Raw genomic sequence first — 27,975 nt, forward strand, 5'->3', positions numbered from 1 at the left:
TGGTGATTTGGGACCACTAAGGGAAATAAGGATTTTTTTTCTTTCTTTCTGTGTATGTGAGAGATAATTTCCTAATCACCATCTAAGTCAACATTTTGATCATCAAAAATAATTTCATACATTCACANGCAAAGAGGTCACTCCAGAGATGCCACAATAAAACTATTCCTGAATCTGGCAACAATGTGAAAGCAGCAGAATATGAAGGAAATTAAATGATGACATTATTAATAAAACATATTAAACTGTAATTACAGTTGGATTAAAATGTGTGGTTTTAATGAAAGCCAATAGAATAGCTTTGGCCATGAAGGTCAGCAGGGGGAATATTTGATACAACATAAAAACATACAGATGATATCAAATGGATTTTGGTGGTAATCTTCCACACATCCAACCCATTTAGTATTTATTTTACAAAATTATTGAATGAAATAATGACAAAACTAGAGTCAAATCAAATTCCAAAACAACATAAGATCCTAACAAGTTGAAATGATCATCATATATTTTGAATATGTCACACATGTTGGTAAAAAAAAACCCAGAAGCTTGAACAACCCGGGTCTCAGTAAGGTTCTACCGACTTCTGACACGTCTTACTGCTGCTCTTTAACAAGTGACAAGTCTGTAATGCGTGAACGCAGCAGTTACTTTCTATTGGTTTTAAATAAGTTGTGCAAAAGGTACCAGAAATAATCGACGCAAGACAAAAAAGTGGAAGCTGTTGTCACCACAGCAAACCCATCCTCTGCTGTGAAACCAGCAGTCTGCAAAGATAAGCAGAGAGAAAATCGCAGCGCCTCAGGGCCGAGACAGAGCTGATAATAGCTCCACTGCACCCACTGTGGTATGCAGAGAGTAATTACTGAACGACCTGTACTTTCTTGCTGCCGTACAAAAATGTTTCAGCACCTCTGAAGATTAGACGGAAAGATTTTTTTAAATTATTTATTTGCTCTATTGTTGTTTTTTATTCACACAACACCTACTTCATTACGACAGGTTTCCAAATCACACGCATTCAAAGTTGAGTTCAGAAGTATTCATACCCCTGTCACATTTACGTATAAATTAATAATTTAATCTGACCAGCTTGTAGCTCTTGTGGCCTTAATTCACAGGTAAGTGGAACAAAGCTACATGCAGGAAAAGATTCAGGTCTGGGAATCAAACCTGAGATAAATACGTTAGCGATTGTTACCTCTGTCTGTTTGGCGCCTCGTCCCTTCATTCAGAAACAAACTTCTAAGTTAAAGAAAAATAACTTTATCTTGAACGGTGCCAGGGGAATAACATATAGGTTTGAGCTCAACCGTGAGAACTTCAGTGGTGGCAATAAAAACTGACACTTTGTTAAAAAGGACAAGCCTTCACAAGGGTCTAACGTAAAGGTACAGATATGGTGGAGTTATAAATAAAATATTACCTTGTAGCATTTTGTTTAAAGGGGCAGAATTATCTCAAATCAACTGTTTTTTAACTTTATATCAAAGTTCAAAAAAGTTCAAAGTTGTGATAAGTAAAGTTTTTTACTTATCACAAACCTACCTGCAGTGTTGACTTCCCCACTCAGATCCTTCAGACTAGCCAGCAACAATTAGCAAACATCTGGTGGAGTCCTGCTTCTGCTGAGTTCATTATAAGAGCTGCTTCTCAGTGCAACACACGTAAAAATGTTCCTAAAGGGATAGAGGCACAACGTGATGACTTCCTGAAGACGAGGTTTCAGAAAGAGCAGGAGTTTTTAAAGTGGAACTAAACCCCATCTCCTAACTCTCACTGGGTGGGCCGGGGGAAGGAGGAAGAGGAAGAAGGCAAATTTTCTGTCAAAATTTGCACAGAAACAAAGATAGAACTCTAAATATCTTTTTTTAAAACGTTTATTTGGGGGTGAGTTTAATTTTAAAGAGAGAGAGCCCCAGTTTCAAGGTATTAAACCACAAAATCAATTTATTTTCAGTCATATTTAATATATGTAGCATTAATTGAAATTACTTGATCCTGCTATAGAATGGGACAATATGTGACTTCATCAGAACGTCCAAATCGTCTGCCAGCCTGTCATTTAGACCCCCTCCCCACACAACCTCTTACAGCCTCCTCTCTTTGATCCCCCCTAATTTCTATCATCTTCTCTTCTCTCACCACAGGAACTGTCCCTTCATCCCTCCAAACTGCTGCCATTACTCCAACCCTGAACATTTTTTTTTTTACCACAGACCCCTCTGACTTCAACAACTACTGTCCTATTTCCAATCTACATTTCCTTTCCAAAATCCATGAAAAATAAAATAAAATAATTACTTCCCAACTTCACTCCCATCCATCCTGCAATAATCTTTGCGAACATTTCCAGTCTAATTTTCACACTGAAACGGCGCTCACCGAAATCACAAGCGGTCTCCTCATGGCAGCTGATTTCGGACTTCTCGCCATCCTCATCCTCCTCGACTCGTGTGCTGCGTTGTTTCTTTTAACTGATTTTATGTATTTCGTTTCGTGCCCTTGAGTGTCAAGAAGTGTCTAAAGGGAAGATGCTTTAGATACAAAAAGAGATTGTAAAAGGAGATAAAATGAATTAAGTATGTTATTCTACACAATTATATTTCTTCAAGTTTTCAATTTGAAAAAGCTTAGAAAAAGCTGAAGGGTTTTGAAAACTTCTTATATAATGCCTGTGAAATGATGATAAGCTTCTCCATCTAAATAGCTACTGATAACAATATATAGCAAAACAGATAACCCTGTGTTTTGTGGATGAAGACTGTCTGTAGACTTCAGGTGGAAATTTGTGACCTCGCCTTTCTTTGTAGAGATGTAGACGCTTTGAGCTTTATAATCGTTGCCCTTCTCTGACTTTTGGGTGATGCAGCTGACCGGAGGATCAAAGGCGGCCATTGTACCTGTGCTAGCATCAATTGTTGAGTACAAAGGCCTCTACAGTCTGCAGACCTTCAGCGTGGTTGACCTGTGGCATCTGAGCCGGCTCTGAGGCAAACCCACCCAGCCTCGACAAACACACTGCTGGATGACTTCAAACGCCGCACTCACTTCTGAACTTCATTAGCTCACATGAAAGACGAGCAGTTTTCCTTTGAGGCAGACCGTTTTGTTTGATCCAATGCAGTGACTTATATGGGAACGGCGCAGATTTAGGCCTTTCCTCGTCTCACCGCTGTGCATGTCGGCAACGGTGGATACACAGTTCCTAGTAATTCAGGTTAAGCTTTCCGTGGAGATGTTGTTCGCTGAAACTATGATTTGACTAGCTGAAAAACAAATATTCCACATCACTCACTTTAAACTTCTCCACAACTTGCTTCCCGACCTCTCTGCTGTGTTCAGAAAGACTTGTAATTAGGATTCCTTCAAGGAAAACCACGAGTAATATTCTCTACTGCCATGCCCTGTATGCGTAAACGCAGTTTAAAATGGTTCAGGTTAAATCCTGCAAAACTGCACCATCTGCTGGTCAAAAGTTATACTGCATTCACCCTTAGAAAACAAGGTATTATAAAATATGTTTATGGTTCTCATTTATGCATATTATTGAACTATGTTCATTGTAGGTCACGATGGTTCTGCTGTTCTGTCGTTGTTGTGTTTTAGACGTGTTTAACTCATGAAAGTATGTCAAAATATGTGAAATTCCCGCGTAGAAGCACTTTGGCTCCTCTCCCTGTTTCTGCCAGACTGACCTTACCTTTGTTCTTATTGTGTGAAAAAGCAGGTATGTTTTACCAAGTAACACTTTGTTATTTTAGCAGATGGTTAGATTGAGTTGTACATATACACTGTTTTATTAAGACAGTCAGTAGAATGAGTTTTAGAAAAGACTTAAACTGTTCAATTATTCTGGAATGTATGAACAAGTTCTGAGTTAAAAGCGCAGGTTTTTTTCTCTCCTGTTTTATGTCAGGTACAACTGAAATCTACCTTTGTTGAACTGATCGTTCTACATACAAAAATGTTTTACTCTTATGACACTTTCTCTTAATGTTAATGGGCTTTCAAGCTCTGTTAGGTGGAGGAATATGTTGATTAAACCAAAAAGGGACAACATTGATTTTCAGGAAACACATTTGGTGGGTTTAGAACATGAGAAACTTAGAAGATAAGGTTTCAACCATGTCTTCACCTCTTCAAATGACACAGCTGAAGTCACACTGGCTGGTTTTTGATGACTCCGGGTCAAAATGGTTGAATTATGTCCAAAATGTCAGACCTGATTTTTTGCAATGATCTAATATTTATTTTTTCACCTATAGGAGAATATACTGATGTTGCAGTCTGTTTACTCAAGTTTATTTGTGATGTACAAACCTGAAGTTTATATAAACTTGTATAAACCTGTTTATACAATTTATCTTATCCTTATTAAAAAGGATAACTTATCTTTTCCTTACTAAAAATAAGGATAAGATATCCTTATTGTTCTGACATTTGGCAAATAAAAATAACTCAGTCCTGGCTGAGCTAGAACAGAAAATAAGTTTGTTTAGATGTGGAAGCAGTGAAAGGGTTAAATAAAAACATCACTAAAAGTTCAGTTCTTTTAGTGATTTTGAGTCATTTCAGTAACCAGTTTTCAACAGGAAGAGTCTCGTCCTACATGTCGGGGACCACCGAGCTGCTGGACAGGTTGGCCCTTGAAATAACAGCTTTACCCACACTGGTATCAGTCCGGCTGTTTATTTAGTGACGTGTGAGAAAACTCCCCTCCCTGGTTTCCAGTTGATACACCATCTATTGGGATATATTATTAGGCTGGGTTGCACAGGACAAACGAACACTTTCCGGGTGGTGACACTAAAAAGGTGGAGCACACACACCACTCACTGATAAATACAGGGAGAAAAACAGGCCAGAGTGTGAAGCATTTTATTCCAATAATAGCGTCAAAGGCTGGCATCATGTCAAGAAACGCAGAATTCGTAATGTTTATTCCAACCATACATCGGCGGTGAAGGACGGGTCTGCTGCCACCAGCAGGTGGAGATGTTGGCCCGTTCTGAATCAAGTCAGGTTATGTGGGTTTGCTTTATTGAATAGAATTGAAACAGCCTTTATTGTTCCACAAAGGGGAAATTTATTATTTTAGGTGTTATGTGAACAATCTAGTCTGCATATTATAGAAGGAATTAAGTGTTTAGACTCTTCTATTCACACAGGAAACTTTCTTCTTTAAAAAGGAGAGGACACAGAGATGATCAGAAACAGAAACATGTGAGCGTTTGTCAAGGCAAGCCCAATATGGGCTTTCATATATAGCACTAGAAATAGCTGATTTTAATACATAGAAATTACTAAGTGTATGAATAACCTGGTGAAAGTATGACTGAAAAATTAACACCCATTTTTCCCCCTTATGACTAGCAAAATAAACTATATTAACAGCACCACATAAAAAGTCAATTTTATATCAAGTTTATTTGTATAGTACATTCCAGCAACAAGGCATTTCATCATTAAAACACAAAACGGTAAAAACAACATACAGTCACCAACTGAGAAACCAGGAACAAACTTTACATTTTGATGAGTGACATCATCAAAATCATCACAAATGATCGGCAATATTTCATTTATTATGTTTCAAAAGCAACTCTAAGCAGGTGTTTTTATAAGGAACTCTGTGTTTCGGCTGTTTTGCAGTTTTCTGGACATGTGTTCCAGGTTTGTGGTGCATAGAAGCTGAATGCTGCGTCTCCATGTTTGGTTCTGGTTCTGGTGATGCAGAGCAGAACCAGAAGATGGTTGATACAACAACAGCAGATCTTTAGTGTATTTAAGTTCCTTCACAAAATATCACACTAAATTTTCTATACCTACATTTTCATTTTGGTTCAATTGTTACAAAAAATTCTCAAGATCTTCCGTCCATCGCATCTACAAATGTAGTATGTTTGAATAATATGTGACCAGCCATAGATGAGTCAAACTGAACTACCGTATGCAATTTAGTCGAGATGTCAAGATATCCACATCTTGAAAAGCCAGATATTTTTAAGTTTCAAAAAGAAAAGCATTTAGCACCTTATGAGTTATTCGTTTTTCTGTCTTTGGTGTTACATCTTATTGGATGTAATGAAGATGTAGAGCCGGGACAGGAAAGAGGTAAACGTTCCCTTCCTCAACAACTTCATCTCCACATCTATCAGGAAGTCCTTGGGGTCGCCGACTTTCCTCTGCAAATAAACGGCACCTGTGAAACTGTTCAGCTTGCGGGCGCTAAAGTAGCCCCCTTCGTTGCCTTTGACGATGCTGATGACAATGTTGTCACCAGAGTAGACAGGCGACGGTCCAATCCGGAAGATCTGAGCCGGAGTGATGGCGTTGGTCTTGAAGTTCAGCTGGTGGTACGTGATCCGCAAGGGAGAGTTCTGACAGTCTATGGAGTTGGGAGGACAACCGATCCGCTCGCAGTGTCTGAAAATAATACAGTACGAGAAATGAAATGTAGAAGCAACTGTTGTAGTGAATATGTGTTTTATTTAGCCAGGAAAATTATTCATTCAGATTAAGAACCTCTTTTCCAAGAGTGACCTGCTCATTTTGGCTGTAGCCGAAATGACAGGAAGGCAGGTTGTTAGACAGGGAGAAGACATGTCAACAGGGTGGGACTCGAACCCGTGGTGACTGCGTTGACGACTGAGGCCTTGTTAATGGGTCACGTGTTTTACACCGCGCCCTGTTGTGGCCGATGCAGAAAAACTGTGGAACAACTCAGAACCACTGGTATTCTTTTCCTCCCTCTCCGTCGGCTGTGCTACACACAGACTAGTTATCACTGCAACTGACAACGCCGCCGCTAATGTGGCAGGATTCAACACCAAGAAACATTTCCCACACAAACAGAACATGCAACCCATTGGAGTTTTATGTTTTCAGAATTGATGTTTTTTTTGTGATTATTAATAAGTGATCACTGTAGATTAGCTAATTTAAATGAATGACATGTCCAGTAATTTATTGATGGCCTTTCTTTTTCATTTTCAGCTGAATCGAAACATACCAAATTCCACAGCACATCTACATGGTAAGGTTGTCAAAGTCAAGCTAGCATGACTGACCTATTTCCCTCTCCTTCACTTTTTTCTTTAGGTAAAACTTTTTCCTGATATTATCTAATTGTCGTAGTGTAGAAAAACTCTGTGTTCCTTTTTCTCTTATATGTCAGACGTACTTTTAAGATTTTGCATGTTATGTTGGCAACTTGGCCAAAACCCAATGCTAGTAACTGTTGGTGAGCAGCTTTTTGCCCGCCAGCAGGGAGGTGAGGGGTGGGATCTTACGCTAGTGACGTCACGCTGCAACAGGTCAATAGCAGCTCAGGGAGGAGGAGGAGGAGAGGAATCTTTTCACAGATTTTCCATCTCAAACTCTCAACAACATAGTACGGTCTGAAAAAACCCTTTGAATGGTCATTGTTTCGACTATAGTCACCTCACCATATGCAGTTGTTGTGATAAGACTTTCATCCAACTTGTTGGACTAAACAAAATAAATTATCAAATTTAATGTTCGCCCAGTTCATGCCTTAAAATGTTGTGTATTAAATCAACCTAAGACAAAAAAAATCAAGGTTGGAGATAAACATTTTCAGAAGGATTTGAAGAAAAGCTTGGATGATGAGACTCACGTATCCGACACCTTCTTGTAGTTTTGAGGACAATCAAAGGAGAGACACTTAAAGCTGCCCTGCAAGTTATAGCAGGTCTGAGAGAAGGAACAGTTGTGAGATCCAGTCATGCATTCATCAATATCTGTAAACAGAATCACCAGATGTCAGGAAAAAAAAAAAGGACAATTACAGGTTCATTAAATAACTTTGTATCTGTAAGTAGGTTGTATAATGGGAGAAAGGATAATGATTTTATAGGTAAATACATTTTTATAGGCAAATTGTCATATTTTTCCAAACGTACGCTTCCAGAGCCTTTTTCTTTTAACCCTTTATATTTAATACAGCAAAAAATAAAAAAATAAAAAAAAGTTTACTTCCCTCTGAGTTTATGGCAGATATTTCTGCAGTGGTCCAATTTTAAATATGAAACAAACGAATGGATCAATGGACTCACCATACATGCATTTACTTTTCCTTATTTGTGAAAATAAATGAATCAAATTGCAGACTTTGGATTAAATATTATAATTGAATTATGATCCCAGAGGTTTGCTCAGTATGAGAAGTGAAGAAAGGTAGTTTCTGTTCTTCTCAACTCTGAAACTTCTTAAAACTCTGAGGTTTGGATGACATTCCTCTAGCAACTATAAACCTTGAGTCACGGTTTTCAGTTAAGTCGCATGAAAACTAATCTCTAATGTAAGAACAATGTAACAAAGAAATACTTTAGATCACATCGATTACTTCTGCTAACGCTAGTTTACAAAGAAGAACAATAAATTTATGTGACAGTAGTTTCTGTTGATGCAAGTGGTGCTTCCTCAGCTGTTCACCTGGGTCCTCCACTGTTCTCAGAACAAAAACACTTGTGCAGCGTCCATCACATCAACCTCAGAGGCATGAGGCCACAGTGGGACTAACCTTTACAGGAGCGTCCATTGACTGTTGCAACATACCCCTGAGGAGGACAGGCACATCGATAGCTGCCTACAACGTTTACGCACTGGAAGACGCAGAGGTTCCCGATGGCCTGGGAACACTCGTCAATATCTGTGGAAACACACACAAGTTGGTATTTGTTCAAGTTTATTTCAAGACCCATAAGAACACCTAGAGCAACCTGGACAATATTTCACAGTATTTTTGGTCTAGTATGTAGTGTAAATATCTCAGTGCACTTGAAACAGGAGACAACTACCTTAGAAGTACGTTTTCAGCAAGACATATGTGCTTGTTTTGAGTAAATTATTCCTGAGCACTGATGAAAAAGTTCTAGCTCCATTCGTAGATTATTTCTTTTTAAAAGAGAAATAATCTGCCAATAGAACTAGAACTTTTTCATCAATATTAAGGTATTATTTACTGAAAACAAGCTCATATAACTTGCTGAAAAATTACTTGGAAGTTAATACACATGAAATAAGACAAAACTAAGATATTTGAAGCTAGAAACGGGACCAAAGATTACTTTGTAGGATTTTGTGTTTTTACAGTGTGGTCCTTCTTCCAGATTCCTTATTGGTGCTTAGGATCAAGTGATGTCTATTGCTACAGTATTTCATAGTAAAATTGGAGCATTTTAAACACAATGTCATTACTCAAAGCCAAGAACAGGATCAGAAAACCCTCGTGATGTAAGCCCACCAGACAGGACCATTACTGCCATTTCTGAGGGCTGGCATTTCAGACAAAGACCAGCAGAAATCAATCTTGATCTGGTGTATGAGGATGAGCAGCACCAACTGGATTTAGTTGGAGTCTCTTCTACACACACAGCGTGGTGGAGACGTTACCTTCACAGGTGTGTCGGTCCTCTTTCAGGTAATAGCCTTCACGGCAGTAGCACTGGTAGGAGCCGTATATGTTGACGCACTCCTGGCTGCAGGGGTTGCTGTCGCACTCATTAACATCTGCTCACACACGGAGGCACAGTTAGGATAACACACTCAGGACGAACACAGTCAAGTTTATTTACAGTTCTACACTTGTCGAGACGTCTGATTAACTAGCATCCAAAATGCATCACAGATGCTTTAACATGCTTCAGCATCCGTTTCCTGTTTGAAGAAGGAACTCAGTTACACAGAATTCCTGTTTATTTTTTTGTATGTATATTTATTCAAATAAATGAGCCCATTTCCTTTAAGTTTTCTGTTCAGTAAAGGCCAGCAGTGCCAAAAATCCATTTTAAAAGAAAAGATTTCCATGGTAAAACATCAAGCATGGCGATAGTCCACAATTAACACCAACAAACACAAAATGCTTTCAGAGTGTGTCTTGTGCTCATGAAGGAAGCTTTTAACAGAACCCCGCTAATCATTAATGAACCGAAGCGTCCAGTTTGCTTCACCTCCTTCAGTAGCCGCTGTATTAGCCTAGATTTTTCGCTCTGTGAAGCGTAGCCTTTAAAAACACACAGAACCTCAGCAGGAACACGTCATATAAACGTATTGTCTGACGCTCCTGGAAGATTTCCAAATTAAATCCGACTCGAGCGTAAAAAGCAACTTGCACGATAAAAACCCATCACAGCACGTACAGAGCATTTGACTTTTCATACAACCAACTTACGAGTTACAGTACTTCTATGCCTCACACGCACTCATTCAGACTCCTTCTCCATACATGATGTGGTGAAATAAAAGCATGGAAAACGTCTTGCCTTCACAGTTGTTTCCATCCACAGCGAGAGAGAATCCAGTTGTGCATGAGCAGCGATACGAGCCTTTGGTGTTTTCACAGGTCTGAGCGCACAGCCTCCCAGGAAACCGCCAGCATTCGTTTATATCTGCAGGTACGTGAGAAGGAGTTTAGACTGCCGTTTACATCAGACTGCAGACTGGTGATATTTTTTGTCACAATTTTAACCTCGGCAGGAATCATCACAGGTTCCCAGCGAGTTTAGAGTCCCTTGAAACAACTAGTTTGTTTTTAACGTGTTGGAGAACATGCGACAGACGGACAGCGGCGACACAAAGTCGCAAACTAAAGAAGGAAAATGAAACACGGTTTTAAAATTCAAACCAAAAATCTGACCTGCAGTTTGAATTTGAATTGTAACAAGTTTATCGGTCTTACATGACATTAATATACGGCTTATGAGTCCAGGAGAAGTCAATGGCTGAATGCAATGTTTTGGGTTTCCTTAGGTTGAAAATGTTTTAAGCTAATTTAAATAATGTGCGTCTGTGTCTGGTGAATTTTTGGTTAAAACATGTTTGGTTTTCATTCAGTGGGTCGAGAATCCAGAAATTTTATTCAAGTAACAGTAGCGATACTTCATAATAAAATTACTTATGTAAAAATTGCAGCGTGATAAAAAATACTCCTAAAAGTACATTTAAGAAAAAGAAAATTACTCAAGTAAATATAACTAGTTACTACCCGAGTGTCAACATCAACACCAAAGCAGGACATGTGCTGCAGCTGCAGTCTCCACTCAGCGGCTCCTACCTGTGCAGACTTTGCGGAAGGCGTCGTACTGGTAACCAGTCTGGCAGTCACAGCGGTAGCTACCGGGAAGGTTCTGACAGATCTGCCCAGTTCCACAACGATGGGTCCCCATCTGACATTCATCCGTGTCTAAACACGCACAGACAAACGGAAAGCAGCTGATCTGTAGGCCACCTCAACAGTAATCTATCAATGACCTGTCAACACCTTAACTGTCACCCACAAAACATTTATGTACAAGTATCATTTAATCCTCCTTCATTCATAATCATGCTTTGCTTTTCGCTGCAGGTTTAGTCTGGGGGATCCTTGGTTAGCTCGGGGAAAATAAGAGGAACCGTTTCCCAAAGTCCAAACTCCCACACAGTCTTCACTTCCCAAGTCCTCCATCATTCTCCCCAGAAGACCAAATCAAGATCATTCATCCCCTCGTCCTTTCTTCCCTTCATCTGTCTCTCTTTCATCCCTCATCCATTCATCGATAAATCTTTAAACGTACATCTTTGTGGCGTGGTCCTTGCTAGTGAATTACTTCTAAGTATCTGGGTGCATGACAGTTCAGGGGTTAAGGTGTCTGGTAGAAAAATGATGAATCTTTTCAATGAGAGTGAATTTCGCAGACATGTTGCCAGTAGTTCAAAGAATAAAAGAACAATGTTCATTTTACTCAAACATCCACCCATGAAAAGTCAAGTCATAGAACCTGATCATTTTAAGTGGGTTTCTTAATTTTTGTCCAGAGCTGTAAAAAGCTGTATCTGAACCAGCAGAACTCACCGACACACTTGGTTCCGTTGGAGCTGGAGTGGTAGCCCTTGTTGCACATCAGTGTCTTCTGCTGACACGTGTAGGAGCCCACCGTGTTGATGCAGACGGAACCTGCAGTGCACGGCTCACTGAGGATGCTGCACTCATTAATGTCTGCAGAAACACAAGGACAGCAGGAAACGCAGAGCAGAGGCTGAGAAGAATCAGTCAGGGATTATTCCTGACCGTCTCCCTCCCCTCCCATTGAGACGTCCCAAACTAGTACGGATAAATTTAGTTCCCTTATACAACTAACGACTAAATTATTATTTTTTATTTAGTTATAGGAAGACTTTGATGGAGGTATGATATAGATTCAGTTCCCACTCTCAATTTTCCATCTGTTTTGGATAAAATCATTTATTTCCTTCCACCGTGGCTCCATCTAGGACACAAAGGCAGCAGATTGCGACTGTGCCAACAAAATGAAAGTGTATCGATTAAGTCCAGCAGCTCATGATCCCCTTTAGACAGAAGAGCTGACAGTTTCTTACCGATACAGTTGTCATGAGAGTCCAGCATAAATCCGCTGACACACTTCAGTTTGGAGTTACACCTGAAGGAGCCAGCAGTGTTCTCACACACCGAGCTCTCGCCACAGCTGTGGGTGTTCACAATGCACTCATCAATGTCTGAGAGAAAAAAACAAAACAAAACAGACGGATATAAGATCAATAAGGTGATGGAAAAAAAAAAATATCACGAAGACTTGGTCCTCTATCAGTCTGAGTTGTCATAATGCCCCTCCACCAGCAGGTGGCACTGTGGTTCAAGCACAGAACTAGCATGGACCGGTCTTTCTATGACGTTTATCATCGATCTTACCTTAGCTAAATGTTGACCTGAAAACATAATTGGCATCAAAACAGCATTTTTAATGTTTTTTTTTTTCTTCTCCCAAGTAAATCAGAACTTAATGTTTTTTCTGACTCTACCTTGGCAAACTCCGCTCTTCATCTGGTATCCTGTAGGACAGCGGACTTGGAGCTCACATAGAAACGAGCCCAGTGTGTTCACACAGCGCTGGTTGGGCCGGCAGCTGTGTGTGTTGCTCTGGCACTCGTCCACATCTGTGAAAGAAGTAATTAATTAATTAATTTATTTATTTCGGTCCAGATACGACCGACCAGATATGTATGGAAATTATGTTGGAAATGCTGCAAAATGAAAAAACAAAGAAAAGAAATAAACTTAACCGCCCGTCTGCTCAATCGTACACAGAACAAATACGCTTTTCAGTGAGTGTCAACTGCAAACAGATGCACATTAAGATTCTAAGAGTCCATTTAAGTTCAAATCCTGATGATTCCCCAAGAAACGGAGCGATCCATCGCTTCGTGTTTACACAGGGCAGTGGGACTCTTGTGATAAGTAAATCACAGTTGCTTGCAGACGCTGCAGGTGTCATAATTCAAGCAGCCTGTGCATGACAGAACCTCAGTGACAAGTTTCCCACAGCTGACTTTAAAGTCGACCTAAATCTGTGTGGAAACCCTCAGACATCCACTTCCAAACCAGACTCCATCCCACCATTTGATTTGTTTCATTCCAGTCTAAACTCAATCCTGCCCACACACAGTTACACATGGAAACACTTAGGCAAAGAAAGCGCTCCCTCTGTTTGCTAAATAAATTGATATGGGAGTTACTGAATAAACTCCTCCAGGACTGCATTTCCCGCATGTACACTGGATCATGCTGGGCCACACCTGCACACAACGTCATCGAATAAAGAAAACATTCCCGACTCGTCCATCTATCCTTCTCCTGGCTCCATCGGCGACTGGAAGTGCAGCAAACTGGATTTTTAGTTCAGTCAGGAATTTCTGCTATGAAGCCAAATTCCAGACAAGCATAATTTAGCTCTTTCCTCCATTCTCATTAATATTGAGGCCAAGTTCTTCTTTTTTTCTTCTCCACTTGTTGCAAATTCACAAATCATCTTTCTAACTTGTGCAGCAAATGTATTTATGTGGGTCCTTCCATAGGGAATAATAAAAAGAAACATTAGTGTAAAGTTCTTCTTTGGGGAATGTTCCAACATTCAGGTTCAAAGCGTATTATGTAGCTGGTTCTCTTGTTACATTAGTTTTACCCCCTTATGTGTCTTTTTACCTGGTTAGTAACTATCTGTCAAAAAAAAAAAGAAATAAAAATATAGGGTAACCATTATATATACATATTATAATATATATATATATATATATAATTTAAATCAGCTTCTTTAACTTTAGTTTGCTGTTCTTTAACCGCCATGGATAAGACCCGGCTGCGTAAATTTTGCCAAATATTTAAAAAATGTGAGCAATGATGCGGTAAGACGATGCTGCAAAAGGAGCATCAGGAAAAACAACATTATCCTCTTAGACAAATGAGACGATTCTTGGTTAAAGAAGAGCTAAAACAACTATTGAGTGAAACTACTGCTCACCTACTGGCCTCATGTATGTTGTAGCCTTAGTGTTAGCTTGACTTAAGTATGAGCTTGGTTATTCAGAAGCACAAAAAAAATAAGGATAGCATGTTATTTTGAAATAGTATACAAGTGGCAATGGAAAGAAAAACACTGCTGATCATTTTTCCTCCGATGCCTAGTTATCACCAAGGTAACCGACTCATTGTAAGCTCTCAATCAATCAATCAAGTTTATTTGTTTAGTACATTTCAACAACAAGGCATTTCAAAGTGCTTTACATCATAAAAACACAGTCAGAAAACACAATCAACAATTGAAACATAACATCTCGTCTTGTGGCATCACAATGTTTATAATGTTTCAAAAACATTAAAAATGCTTATGATATAAAAGGTCAAAGCTTCCAGACCAGATTTAGGATTTTAGCCTTCTCGCCAAGTTCAAAGACGGTTTATGTGTAGCTTTTCTTATTACAGCTGAAGCTGCCACAGACTCTGTTCAGTTAATAAAAGATCTTTGATCGCTGCTTTATTGCTCATCTGTAACCACAATATTAACTCAGTGATATTTAGGTTTTAGTGATGACAGTTTCTGACCTGGCAGGAAGTTGGACCCCTTACCTTTACATGTCCGCCTGTCGGTCATCAGTGAGAACCCCGGGAAGCAGGAGCAGCGAGCCTGGCCTGCCACTGCAGCACAACGCTGACTGCAGCCACTCTCACCTCAAAGAGAACAGCAGCGCAGTCAGTCGTCTCTGGATTCACTACAACTGCACCGTTAGCCCAGATGTTTACTCCAATCATTACAATATCTGTTTATTGTTTCTCTAGGATGCCATGCGCCCTACGTCCCTTTTTAATTTGTCTCTGAGGCGTCAGAGTCACACATCTGTCTGGACATTCAGTTGACATAGAAGAGCACAACTGAACCTTTATGCATTTTGTAATTGTAGAGTTGTACATTAGCAATTACGATTGTTTATGCATTTCACTCAGATTTTAGGAGCCAAACCAACACGACATAATTCATCTCATTTGTTTGTATAAAATCTGAAAATGCGATATGCCGGTATGCTGCAAGCAGACAGCCTTACTCAGAGATTGTATCTTTTAAAACCTTTTTTAATACATTTAGTGGATTTCTCTTACTGTTGGTTGCTGCTTTTTTTTTTGTCCGATTTAAAAAATGTCTAATGATCTAAAACTATAAAGTGTTTTCAATAAGTACAAGGAAAATCAGTTAGGAGAGAATGCTTTTCTCAAGATTGTCCTGATTGTCCTTCAGCTGTTTTTTTTTTTGTTTTTTTTTGTAAAGCACTTAGCTTGTATCAGTGGTAATTTTATTAAGAATAAATGTTTTCCCACAGTGCACTTGTCAGATTGAATAATTCAGTCTGACAAGTGCTTTTGGATGGTGTAGTACAGTGTGGACAAATGCATTACATTCATATTTTTGGATTACCTGCACATGGATGAAGGTGGGCGGGGCTTGTGGAGGTCACAGTGGTGTGAGTGGTGGTGGTGGTGGTTGTACTGGTGGAACTGGTCAGATCTTCCACCTGGCTGTCTGTCGCTGGACTCACTGCACAACAACAGATAAAGTTACAGTAATTACATTCACATTTAAGTTGGGACAACATTGTGTTGCGCAACAATATGGTTTGGTTTTAGTCATTTTTGATAGGCAGTTACTGACTATGTTAAGACCTTGGATCAAAATTAGGGGTGCATCGATTGCAGTTTTCTGGCCGATCACCGGTTACTGATCTTTAAAATGCTGGAGCAACCAATTCAAATTTTGACCAATACCAATTTTTGTTGTTGTTTGAACGTCGCTGAGTTGGCAAAAGTGGGGTGACTATTAACTGTGAACGTGCAGACATGACCTGGTGGGATCTCTCTCACTGCAGAGCGGAAGAGGACAGTGGTTGATTTTTAGACGTTTGCTGAGGTAGATAAGGTCGGCTTCATGGCCCTGCTAAGACCAGTGGGAATAGACAACAAATAGATTATTTTATGTTTCCTATTTGGCAGACTAATTGTCAGCTTTGTTGATGTGACGTTACCATTTCATTTCTTATTTTAAAAAGACTCAACTGATTTCTGAGAATGACATTTGAGGGCCTATTAGTGCCCCCAAGTGGTCATATAACTGTTAAACAAACAGGTCACTGTAAAATGTCCTACTAATTTTTAAGCTTACAGCATCCAGGTAAGTGAAATGTCTGCATACTGTGAGTATATATTTGAGCATGGTATGATGTCTTCAACAACACCGAAACAAAAGGCAAATACACAACAGTGTAACAGAAGGTCTTCTACAGGTTGTAGTTACTACCTGGTCTGGGTACGGCGGTAGGTCTGGATTCCTCCTGAGTCCACAGTGGCGACTGGCTTTGACCTTCATCATCCTCACAGCAGGAAAGGAAGATGTGGCCACAAGGATAGCTCAAGTACTTGTGGGCATTGCAACCTTGTCCTTCACTGTGCATCGACAAGCCAATAGCACAGCAGCTGCAGCACACCTGTCCATGGACAAACAAGCAGGGAAGCTACAAATCACCAGGACTGGTTAAAATCATCGCCATAAACAGTTGTGACAAGAAGTTCTTGCAGTGAAATAAATGTTTCCCTCCCCCAATCTCAGCAGCTTCAGTTTCTATAGTGACAGTTACAAGCAAAAATACATGCACCACAAAAAGTGGTTCCATAAAGTACGTGCCCCTCAGCTTGCACATCTCCAGGTAAATGTCTGGCCATTCTTCTTCCAGCAAAGTTCAAACTCGGTCTGATGGGATGAAGAGAATCCCTGAAGATTCATTTTTAGGTTTAGTCACAGATTTCTAATTGGATTTAGGTCTGGACTTTAACTTGGCCAAGTTCTTAAAAGCGAATATTTTGAATATAGACTGAAAGCAAATGTGAATCGACGGTCTGTTTGATTTTCCAGGCACACGTAGCTCACAATCACATCAAGCAGTAGCTGATATTTTCTGGGAACATCCATTTCTACAGCAGCAACAGATTATACAGCCTGGCATTGTCTTAAGTTGTGCAGTTTGTCAAGAATTTGTCAACCATTAATTTCTTCTAATTACAATGTGGGAGGCGTTTACATTTTTTAATTTTCAGTGTGTCCTTCTGAACAGGCTTTGATCCAGCAGAACCCTGCATTTGGGTTCACCAGTCTTCAAATAAACAGAGCAGTTTCCATGTTGCTGCTTAAGATGGTTTTTGGGATTCTCTTCACCCACATGTGGAACCACTCAGTGAACACAGAGTTTTTAAAAAGGCATTGATTATTTATTTACAATATTCACAAAGAGAGAAATGTGCAACACAGGTGGCTTCAGATGTCAAGACACACGACACGTTGGGAGGATAGTTGAGATCAGTTGGTTGGTCAGCTGCATCCAGCTTGGACCGAGAAGTGTGAGTCTAGTGATCTAGAAAGGTGGGACAAGGGGCTGAACAGAGTGAAGCATCCTGCGCTCTCCAGCAGAGATCCTACCAGGAAACAGGAGGACTCACTCACAGCAGGAACTAACATTACCCTCCCATCGTTAATGGCTGCCAATCAGAACCAAATGGGCGAAAAGTTTCAAAGTCTTTGATGAGATCATCATTCAATACCAACGAATGCGGAAGCCAGGACTGTTCTTCAGGTCTGTATTCCTTGCAATCAACCAAATACTGAAACCTTCTGCCCAGTCGACAGACATCCAAGATTTTCTGGACCAGGTAAGCAGGGTGGTGGTCAATGTCCAGGGCCGGCGTGGAGGCCCTAGGAGGAAGCTTGGCATTGCAGTTGACAGTGGCAGAGACATTGTTCCAAGTGTGTTTGCATTTGCAAATGTAATGACGGATAGATGTGATCGCCGAGTCCGTCTGTGGAGACATACTCTACCTATATGGATTGGGAGCTCCAAAAGCCAGGCAGTGTAAAGTGGACTCAAGTTCCTGCTCCATCCTCTCAGTTTGGCCATTGGTTTGAGGATGAAACCCGGATCTGAGCGCCATCTTCACGACTGGGGTGTTGCAAAGTCTGGATGTAAACTGTGGGCCTGTCAGAAAGGACTTTACTAGGGATGCCATGCAGGTGAAATATGTGTTTCACCAAATGTTGCGCTATTTCAAAAGATGACAGGCGTTTGCGGAGAGACTTTGAAAGAGCAGTCAACAATAGTGAGTATAGTGGTAAAGACCCTGGACACAGGCAAGGCAGTCACAAAATTGGGAGCCACATGGAATCAAGGCCGTTGGGTATCGGAAGTGAAAGCCACCAAAACCTCTGTCTGATCAAGGCAACCATATGACCAATTCCAGGATGGCAAGATAATTTGGCCGTATAAGCCCAGTGAAGCAGGGAGGACCAGACCAGAAGAAGGGATGTAGGTCTTCTAGGGAGGAACGGACCCTGGGTGAAGTTCCTGTTGGTGAGCAGCCACAATCTGGTCCATGATTTCCCAAGACATGGCTCCAACAAAACATGAAGGGGCGGGACAATGCCGTTGATAGGCGGGTAATCATCCAGGGGAAACTAGAGGGAGTGTTGTGGGTTGAGTCCTTTAGCTTCCTGCAGGGAAGCCATGTTTTTAAGATCTGTAATGGCACCGATCAATCATGTGTTTGATGAGACAAACCAAAATTAGAAGATGGCGTGTCTTAATTAAATAATTAAGTATATCTGGATCAGAACAGATATTTCCGATTCTGTAACTTTATCATCATGCCTGTAACATTCTCTTCATAGCTCTGTACTTTCTGACCTGCACAGCAAAAAGCATGCAGAAAACTTGTAGCGTAACACAAACGCTACAACGGTTTCGGTGGCTTATTCATCCCACTGCAAAGGATTTCAGCTGCAGTTCCATGCTGGATATTGTGCCATACAAAAAATAATACAAAAAAACCCTCTGACTTTCATATTTCCTGAAGCTTTCCTCTGAAACCTGGTGAGTGGATTGCTTGGCTCGCCGGTTTGGCTCTGCTGCTTTAACAAATGAACATCTGGCTCCTGGGCCAAACCACCAGGTTTCTACTTAAAGAAACAGAGACGTGCAGTCGGAGCAGACTAAGTATTTCCATATGGAAGTATTTACAGTCCAAACGGATACGAGCAGAAATGAGAAACTTATTATGTTTTTTTTTTTTTTAACAGATTAACCTGTTTATGCAAACAGACATCTGCTAGCACTGAGATCTGAAGGTTGAAGTAAATCTCAGTGTGATTAAAATAAGCATCTTTGTTGTGTGATCATTTGGAACAAACCGTTCCAAATTACAATTTCCCCTTTTCATTTTTGTCATTTGCAGAGCTCCCATTTCCCTTCTTGAATGACTTCACCGTTTGTTCTCCAAAGAACCAGGTGGATGGATGTTTGTCCGATCTGTAGGCCATGTTCCTCCTCGCTTTGCGTCTGTTTTCTGTACCTGGTATTCGTCTGTGCACGAGTCGTTCACATCGGCTTTACAAGCGTGTCCCGCTCTGGCAGCCGCCACTCCTGAATCACACCGGCTCTCCTTCACTTGGCTGAGGCAGCACTGCTGCTCCACTACACTGAGACACACAGAGTTAAAACATGCTGAAAGAAGGAATATTGTAACATTAACACAAAGAGAAATAAAAAAAAAAATCTAATCAGTCAAAAAATTAAAACCAAGGGTGGGTGCGGTATAATCTGCAGCTATCTGCATTTTTGTTTTTGCCTGCATGAATTCTTGATTAGACTGAAGCATAGAAAGTTTCAACTCAACTTCTAATGACTCAAAAAGTGCAAACTTGTAAAACAGCAAACCATGAGTTAGGTAAACGAAAAGGGAAAACAAGTTTGATAAAAGTGATGCTTTCAATTGAGATGAACTTGTTGAACACCTACCTGAACCAACATGAACAGATATGGAGAAATAAATGCTGCATTCATTAAATGCAAACAAAATGCATAAGATATAGATCCTTGTGCTTCCCTTAAGGCTAAACCTAAGTGCGGTTGCTCTGCATGTTTTGAGGTCGGTTTGGTCTTTTGTTTCATGTTTTTCTGCCACAACACGTTTTGATGTTTTAAACTCATTTCCCACCTCATTAAGGTCTGCTAATGGCCTGCTGAGTTAAGTATTCCTGTTTGTTAAATTAGGAAAAACAGCAGAAAAGGTGTAGAAATTTGGGCTTCAAGAACAGAGATGATTCCCCCCTCTCTGTTTGCTTTCTCCTTCCTGTATGTTTGCCCCCCTGCCCAAGTCCAATGATAAAAGGAAATAAGAATAAATAAAAACAAGAATAATCGCACAAAAGCTGAAGTGCTTCTTACCTGCAAACAGAGTGCTTGTCCCTGAGCGCAGGAATGTTTTTGCAGTAGCGTTTTTCCCTGGCCCGTTTCTGCCCGGCAGCACAGCAGCTCTGCAGCATGTCTTCAAAAGATTCCCCTGGATCTGCACCCCAAAGACACGCAAGTTGTCACATTCGACCCACAAAAGACTGACGGATAAAAAACCAGCTTCGCAGCTGCAAAGAGCCGACCACAAGGAACAGACGTGCAGTAAATACAGAGAATCCAATGGACAACCTTCCTGCAAGCAGGTGACCTGCTTGGTAGTTAGAAATGTAGCATCAGAGACACCAATGACAAGCGACAACTGTTTGCCACAGGCCAGAACGGGTCAGATCCAATTCTACCTGAAACTGCTGGCTGTAACGTTTATGACTTGGTTCACAGTTACGTTTTTAGGGTGGAAAGCATTTTGAACCGCCTTGTTGCTTAAATGTACTACACAAAAGTCAATAAACTCAATTACAGCTGCCCTTGCAGCTCAGCGTCAAACCTGTCTCACGATGACCACCGGGGCTCCAGCACCCTGTCGCCTTCGTCAACGCTTCCATCACCCAGCGACGCATTTGGCAAATCTTCAGTCCAGTTCAGTAAGATTCCAGCGGCAAGTCTTAAAAATTTGGCCGAAATCCAAACTTCCAGACAGGCTTTATTGTCAATTCCTGTTTTGTGTTGAAGACTTGACGAGGACTTCTTGTGGGGTTTGATAAACATCATATCTGGTTATCAACACGTAGAGGATATTGTTTTCAATCTTATATTATACACAGGATGAAGCAGTAGAAGTGACCCAATAATCTTCAGTGTCTTCTCTGAGTGGGCGGGACTTAAGTAAAGTCATTAACGAGCCACAGCAAAGCGTGCAGCAATGCTCCCTGATGATGCACGAAAAATCTACAGGGATGATTTATCGTGGAGATATAAATGTTGCCGTAATCTAGGGGGCGGACTGGAGTCAAACTCAAATATAATCCTACTGGCTTTTTTAGAGGCCAACAAAGGTCAATCTTATCCAGTTTGGTGCAATCGGATGATGCGTATGATTTAGAGCAATCGTATGTGAAAGGCGAGGGATTGAAATGTGCCATTCTGCCACGCCGACGTACTCCAGCCACCAGCCAGTGTGGAAAAGATTTCAGCATCATGCAGTTTGATGTCATCAGACACTTGTGTGAAACAAAGAGTAAAAGAAGAAGACAGCCGGCAGCAAAAAAACACAACTTCCTTTTGGAATTCACGCATACCTGGCCAAATACTCTGTGTGGGCTGGCAGGAGCATCAGTCTGACATCATGCTACTGTACAGCGAGTGGAGTGGTGAAGCAGCCAAGTGGAGGCGGAGTGAGGGCTGGAGCAGAAGAGTGCTGCTGATGGGTTTCACAGAGGGCAAAGAAGCAACTTAGCTCCTCTGCCATTGGTCCACTGAGGTCGCTGGTGACGCTTCACAGCCTCTAAAGTTTGTAACGTCTTGTATGCCCCGCCTCGCCTGCTTTGTGTTGTTGCTGGACACGTGGGAACTCTATGCACACCCTGTGGTCCATCTTGGATCTCTTCATTCCTCTTTTCAGTTCAAATTGAGCAGCTTTGTAAAACCTCTGTCACCTGAGCTGGAGGCAGCGTCGCGGGCCCTGAGGAGTGTCCGAACCTGGCTGGTCATCCACGTTGTCTGATTAGGAAAAGTTCAGCTGTTTTTTTTGTCCTCACAGTCACATTCTTGATGAAGAACTGGATATAGTCCTCTGAATGTCTCCAGCTCCTGGTGACTGGCCGAGGTGTGGCTCTACAAGCGTGCTTGATGTTGGTGTAAACATGACTGAAAACTTCCTCTCCCCTTGTAGAACATTCCAGACGCTGGTAGAACTTTACGACTACAGTCTTCAAGCTGGCCTTGTTAAAGTCCCCTCGCAATTATGTGATCACCATTGCGGTGGGGCCGCTGCGGTTCGTTAATGGTGTTCAGCAGGAGAAAGAGCACCGTGCTTACGTTGGCGTTAGAGGCGGACCATACACAGCCGTTACCACCACAACAGGCAAATCCTGCCGTGGCCTGTTGGTAGCTTTCAAAGGAGTCCCTCCTAAACTAAACTGAGCAAACTACAACTTTAATATCGCAGAGACATTACAGCAAAAATAAAATGAAGACACGCCAGTCGTGGCTCTGTATTGCAGTCGATAACATTGTCCTTTTCTAGCAGCCATTGTACAGCATAAATCCAATCCAATATTAGTTGGCCAGTTTGTCAGTATAAAAAAAATAGAGTCCCGGTGGTGGAAGAAGCATTTGCGAGTTAAAAGCAGCAGTGACGCCAGTGCCAAGAACAGCTCTGTGTTGCTTGGTGAAAAACATCTTCATTTTTTCCATTTCTGCAAAAAGGTACAAACTCTCATTTGCAAGAATTTAGGATATGACCTCAGAGTAATAATTGGAATTTCACCTAATTAGTGGTGAAACAAGTGGTTTGGCTGCACTGGGACTAACTGGAGTTTCAGACAAGATGGATTTTCTTGATGACAAAAAGCTGAAACAAAAATAAACAAAAACAAACAAAAAAAACAAGCCACTTCTCACCATGACTGATAAACGTGATAAAATGTTTCAAAAGCTTCTTCCTGAGGTGCTGTGGTAGCACAGGTGTTGAGCACAAAAACCCATATGTAGGCCTTAGTTCTCGACGCGGTCGCAGGTCGCAGGTCGCAGGTTCAATTCCCGGCCTGGTGGCCTTTGCCACATGTCTTCCCCCTTCTCTCATTACCCACTTTCCTGTCAATTACCTATCACATAAAGGCCACTAGAGCCAATAAAACCTTTAAAAAATAAGATCCGTGTCCTTTTCCCGCTGCAGGGACTGATCTGTAAGTGATCAGGCACAAAACACCAGCAGCTGATTGGAGGAAGTAAAGAAGAAAAACAGTTAAAACGTTTTCCATTAGAAAACAGAATCATTCTTGTCTTTTTGTGGTTCATGACACCGGCCCAGTAGACTCTAGTCTGTGATACTATTTGTTCTCCAATACTCTCTAAAACGTCTCAGGCCAAAAGCCTAACAGCTGCATGTATGCTGCAATTACATTTCTTAGACTTTACAGATTTGCACTGTAAATAATTCTGAGAACCATGCAGAATTTTCCTCCCACTTTACGCCTGCGCTCTACTTTGTGTTGGCACGTATCTGTGCATTTCACACAGTCATTTCTCTGTTATTGTTGCGTTCCCCGATATTCTTAGAACGGTATCCGTTTTTACCGTGTCTGTATCGGTTTATATCAGAGACCAACTGAGACAAAACAGCTGAATACGAGATTCAGTTATTTCTTTAAATAAATCTGCTGTGCTGCAAAAAGGTACAAAAGGTTCCTTTTCTCATCAGTTTGATGTTTCACAGGGCTGCTTTCCCAGCTAATGTACCAAATATTATGACTCTTTTTCTAACCCCAGTTAGCAGGCATTTTCGCGTTCATAGATTAGGGAAGGGTGTTAACAGATAAAGCTGATGGTTTCTTGTTATGTTTCATGCACATGTAACTCACCTCCTTCTGGACTGTGGGCCTCGTTTCCTTCTCCGTTCCCCTCGGCCTTCAGGTCCACGCTGTCGGGACTGCGAGGAACATCTCCACCGAGCTGAGACTCCAGAGGCCTGATAACTGCAGGTGGCTGGGATGCAGCGGGGATTAAATAAGCCGTGGTTGTTTGCCGATACTCAGGATTACCCTGCGATGGACTGCTGGACTCGAAACTGTTGCGGCTTTTCTCGTTTTGGATCGTCTTAACCGAGTCTACAGTTCCTGGAAGAGATTCTCGTTCCTCTTGATTAAACCAGTCCGCGCCATCTGGTTCATGGAGTTCTTCGGGAAAATGCGCTCTTGAGTTTGAGTCGTCTGGAGTATCCATGTTTTTCAGCGTGTAGAGGGGAAACTCTACTCTGTCCTGGTCAGGAATATTCTCTGCACCCCTCATTAAATGACTTCTGTTTAGCTGACTGACTGAACTTTTGGGGGTTACAGCACCTGATGCATTATGGGAATGAACCTCCATCTTGGTGCTCCTCTGATGATGAAGGTCTCCTTCTGAATTCTCCTCAACATTATTTAGATTGTTCACTGGAAGTGCAACAATTCCCAGACTTGGGTGTGCATAAAGTGGGTATTCCAATCCTGAGTGAGAATCTACACCTTTACCTGAAGGAGTTTGTGTGTATTGTTGATCCTGCCAAGAAGCAGTTGCATTTAAGGATGGGCTGGCAGTACTCTGCTCAGCAGCAGAGGGAACTTGTGTCACTACTTTTTCTGACAGATGGGGATGAACTCTATATTGCTCTCTCAGTTCCATCCTTTTGGGAACTTCTAAACCCAGGAGGGAAGAAGTTCTTTCAGATCTCTCAGAGCCTAATGAAGCAACTTTGTTGGAAAAGATAGACGGCTGGGTGGGCAAAGCAAATAAATCCACATACGGCTCCGAGAAGTCCGCATGGCTGTAATCATATTCCTCTGGCTCGTCATCGTCACTTGGCGACGGTATAAAATGAGGAAGAATCTCACTAGAAGGACGGTTATATGACGCAGAGAGCTGATCGAAGCTGGTGAAGAAGCCATCTCGTCCATTGGACGCATTGTCATCTGTAATCAATGTCAATTGGGGATCGCAATCAGGATCTGGGTAGCACATAAGCTTCCCTCCTTCAGCAGGACAGTGGCAGACCCTACAAGCTTCAACGTGGAATGAATGCCCTGCCTCGTACTTCTCCCCTCTGTGAACACATCCAATACGTTCACACTGCTGGCAGCCGTCCTCAGGCTCCAAAGTCTCAATGCAGTTTGTTGGCAAATCAGGACAACCGATGTAGCGGCAGCTGATGGGGCCGCCTCCGACAGGGCAGGAGCACTCGGTGCTGCCATAATCCACAAAGTAGGACTGTCCTTCGGGGACAATGCCATTCTTGAATCCAGCACGGGGGCAGTCATATCTCTGGTAACCCTCACACCTACATCCTTTCTGCAAGCACGAAGTGCAACACCCATCGCTCTCCAGCGCTTCTTTGATGCAGTTTTCCAAAGGGGGACAGTCCACACTGGAGCAGTCGCGCTGGCTCAAGCTGACGGGCGGGAAGAGAAGCAGCAAGGCGCACCTCAACAGTGCTACTTCTGCCTTAGCCATGACAGCTGGGGGACGCTGGACCGTCAGCGGAGAGAGGGCGATCCTTCTCTGGACTCTCAAGATTCCTTCAGAGATGCCAGAGCATTTTGGTGACGTGAATCTCCCTTTCTCTGTAGGAAACGGTAAAGGAAAGAAAGTTATTTCCTGCTTTAAAGTGGGTCATCTGTCAAAAATCCAAAATGGAGAAGACATGTGTTAACAAGTCCGTTAGTACTTATGCCCTAACAATTCCACATAATCTGATGATGTAATTTTAAAATATTAAATGATTGGTATTTTTATTTTATTGTCACTCAGTAATTCAGTATTACCAAATACTTTTTTTTACTCTTACTTGAGTAATTTCTTGAATGGCTCATTTTTACTTTTACTTGAGTAAAAACATTATGCAAAAGCAGTTCTACTCTTACTTGAGTACAACTTTTGGGTTCTCTCTGCCTACCTCTGCTGGTCGGGCTAGTCTTAAAACTTCAATTTCTGCTTACAGTCAGACTGGCTTAGATTATATCCTCAGCTTTCTCTGTAGTTGCGCTGCTGGAGGATACTCTGACCAATTTTTCCTCTGCACCTGCTGTAAAGCTTGTTAAAGAACAGCAAACTGTCCAAAAACTTCAGCAGTTGGACAGCTTGAAAAGTGTAAAGGTGTTCACCTGTAAAATGCATTTCAGGTTCATCCTGAAATGTCACGCAAAAAACCGAATATCCTATTCCTATATTTTTTTTTGAGCAGGGTTAAATGAAGGGTCGTCTCTATCCACAAACTATCCAGCTGAGCTCTAAGCACTGAGCACCAGCAACATTATTTAGATGACAATTAGCGGCAACAAAGGCGGATAAAATGCTCACTCACTCTGCGCACATTGGATTGCAACCTGTTGCTTTCCCCCCAAAGCCAATGAGTTTTCAACTCACCGTTTGCTGCACAGAAAGATCCAACATGTAGAATGAAACACGGCACCAAAAGTTCAATAAAAGTTCTCCTTTCAGCCCATGAAACACAAGACACGGATATCCTGGGATTCTGGTTAGTCGGATGTGTTTTTTTTTTCCTTTTCTTTTTTTTTTTTTTCCAAATGGGCGAAGAGCAAAGGAACCAGAAAACCCAGAGGACCCGGAGACGCTGCTGGTCGTTACCTTGTGATGAGCCGTTTCCGCACAGCCGCCGCTGCGTCCTCTCCCAGCCTCTGGAAACCCGAGGAGGCTCGGAGACAAGGGGGGAGGGACGGAAAGTTTGTCCCGGTGGAGACCCGTAATGAGGAGCAGGCTACACTGCAGTTACCGCAGGCCCCTGCCAAAGTTATTGAACGTTTTCACGTTTTGTCTCTTTCCAGTGACGGAAACCAGCTGAAACCAGATATTTGCATTCAAGAAATAAAAAGGACATGTACACCTACCCCCCTCCTCTCACTGAAATTAAATCGGACCAATATACCTCTCTTGTTTTAGATCAGTTAGAATTATCCAAATTATTTATATTTCCCAAATGCTAGGAAACATTATGATTGATTGATTTTTTAGCTTTCCTTGAATTTACAAGTTTATTTGGTCAGTATTAGGGACAAGTGTCTTAAAATGTATGAATTGGGTCAAATCTTTTGGGCTCCCTTCCACAAACCTCTGATAGGTTAGCTGACACATCTGAGTTAATTGGAGGAACACCTGTGGATGTATTTTACTGCCATCTTGTTTGATACGATTGGGAAGTTCAAAAGAAATCAGCCAAGACACCAGGAAGAGAACTGCGCAGCTGCACCGGTCTGGTTCATCCTGGGGAACAATTTCTAGACCCTTGAAGGTGTTCATCTGTTCAGACAATTACATGCAAGTATAGACATGAAGGGAATGTCCAACCATCACACAGACCAGGAAGGAGGCGGGTTCTGTGTCCCAGAGATGAACGTCTTTTGGACCAAAATGTGCAGATTGACCCCAAAAGAAAAGTTAGCAGCTGGTTATGCCTTCATTTTTGTTTAATCATGACAAGATGGAAATTACAGTGTGTTTTTGCTCATTTGAGGTTAGAGTGAAATAATTTTAGAATCTGCTAAGAAACTACTTTTTGTTTTCATTTAAACCCCAAATTGGGCAGGTGGTGCTTTGTTTTTACTGGGACTGTACTATTTGCAGTGCCATCCCAGTCGGCTTTCATGCTGAATATCAGCTGTGCTCTGCTGTTGTAGGGAGCTGTGTGTG

General features: G+C 41.5%; 1 protein-coding gene and 1 long non-coding RNA gene across 3 annotated transcripts; both read right to left on the reverse strand.

Annotated features, from left to right (window-relative positions):
* Positions 1-246: 246 nt before the first annotated feature.
* On the reverse strand, positions 247-3,453 carry LOC106963942 (uncharacterized). Its single transcript, XR_001428290.1, has 4 exons — positions 3,302-3,453; positions 2,389-2,540; positions 1,552-1,714; positions 247-770 (listed from the first exon to the last, which is right to left on the reverse strand). It is a non-coding gene; the product is annotated as an uncharacterized LOC106963942 (long non-coding RNA).
* Positions 3,454-6,053: 2,600 nt separating this feature from the next.
* On the reverse strand, positions 6,054-27,147 carry LOC106963946 (fibulin-2-like). Of its 2 annotated transcripts, none has more exons than XM_015059143.1 (16): positions 26,917-27,147; positions 24,159-25,892; positions 20,614-20,734; positions 19,739-19,865; positions 16,644-16,830; positions 15,768-15,887; positions 14,927-15,028; positions 12,826-12,960; positions 12,385-12,522; positions 11,861-12,004; positions 11,084-11,212; positions 10,293-10,418; positions 9,424-9,540; positions 8,552-8,680; positions 7,646-7,769; positions 6,054-6,432 (listed from the first exon to the last, which is right to left on the reverse strand). In XM_015059143.1, exons 2-16 carry the CDS (start codon positions 25,780-25,782, stop codon positions 6,072-6,074), a joined length of 3,684 nt encoding a protein of 1,227 aa, XP_014914629.1. In that variant the 5' UTR covers positions 25,783-25,892; positions 26,917-27,147; the 3' UTR covers positions 6,054-6,071. The 2 variants fall into 2 exon arrangements, with proteins under 2 accessions (XP_014914629.1, XP_014914628.1); XM_015059142.1 differs by having other exon boundaries at positions 26,695-27,147.
* Positions 27,148-27,975: the final 828 nt, after the last annotated feature.

Source organism: Poecilia latipinna, unplaced genomic scaffold (assembly GCF_001443285.1).
Source record: "Poecilia latipinna isolate Pla-1442-1.1 unplaced genomic scaffold, P_latipinna-1.0 Scaffold1602, whole genome shotgun sequence".
Taxonomy (NCBI): Eukaryota; Metazoa; Chordata; class Actinopteri; order Cyprinodontiformes; family Poeciliidae; genus Poecilia; species Poecilia latipinna.

Bases quoted from the DNA above. Each gene is read 5' to 3' on its own strand.
- LOC106963946 (XM_015059143.1), bottom strand. From the start codon at position 25,782: ATGGCTAAGGCAGAAGTAGCACTGTTGAGGTGCGCCTTGCTGCTTCTC. The intron at 19,866-20,613 runs GTAAGAAGCACT...TGTGTGTCTCAG, and splicing joins GACAAGCACTCTGTTTGCAG to TGTAGTGGAGCAGCAGTGCT. The intron at 6,433-7,645 runs GTGAGTCTCATC...TATTATTTTCAG, and splicing joins TACAAGAAGGTGTCGGATAC to ACACTGCGAGCGGATCGGTT.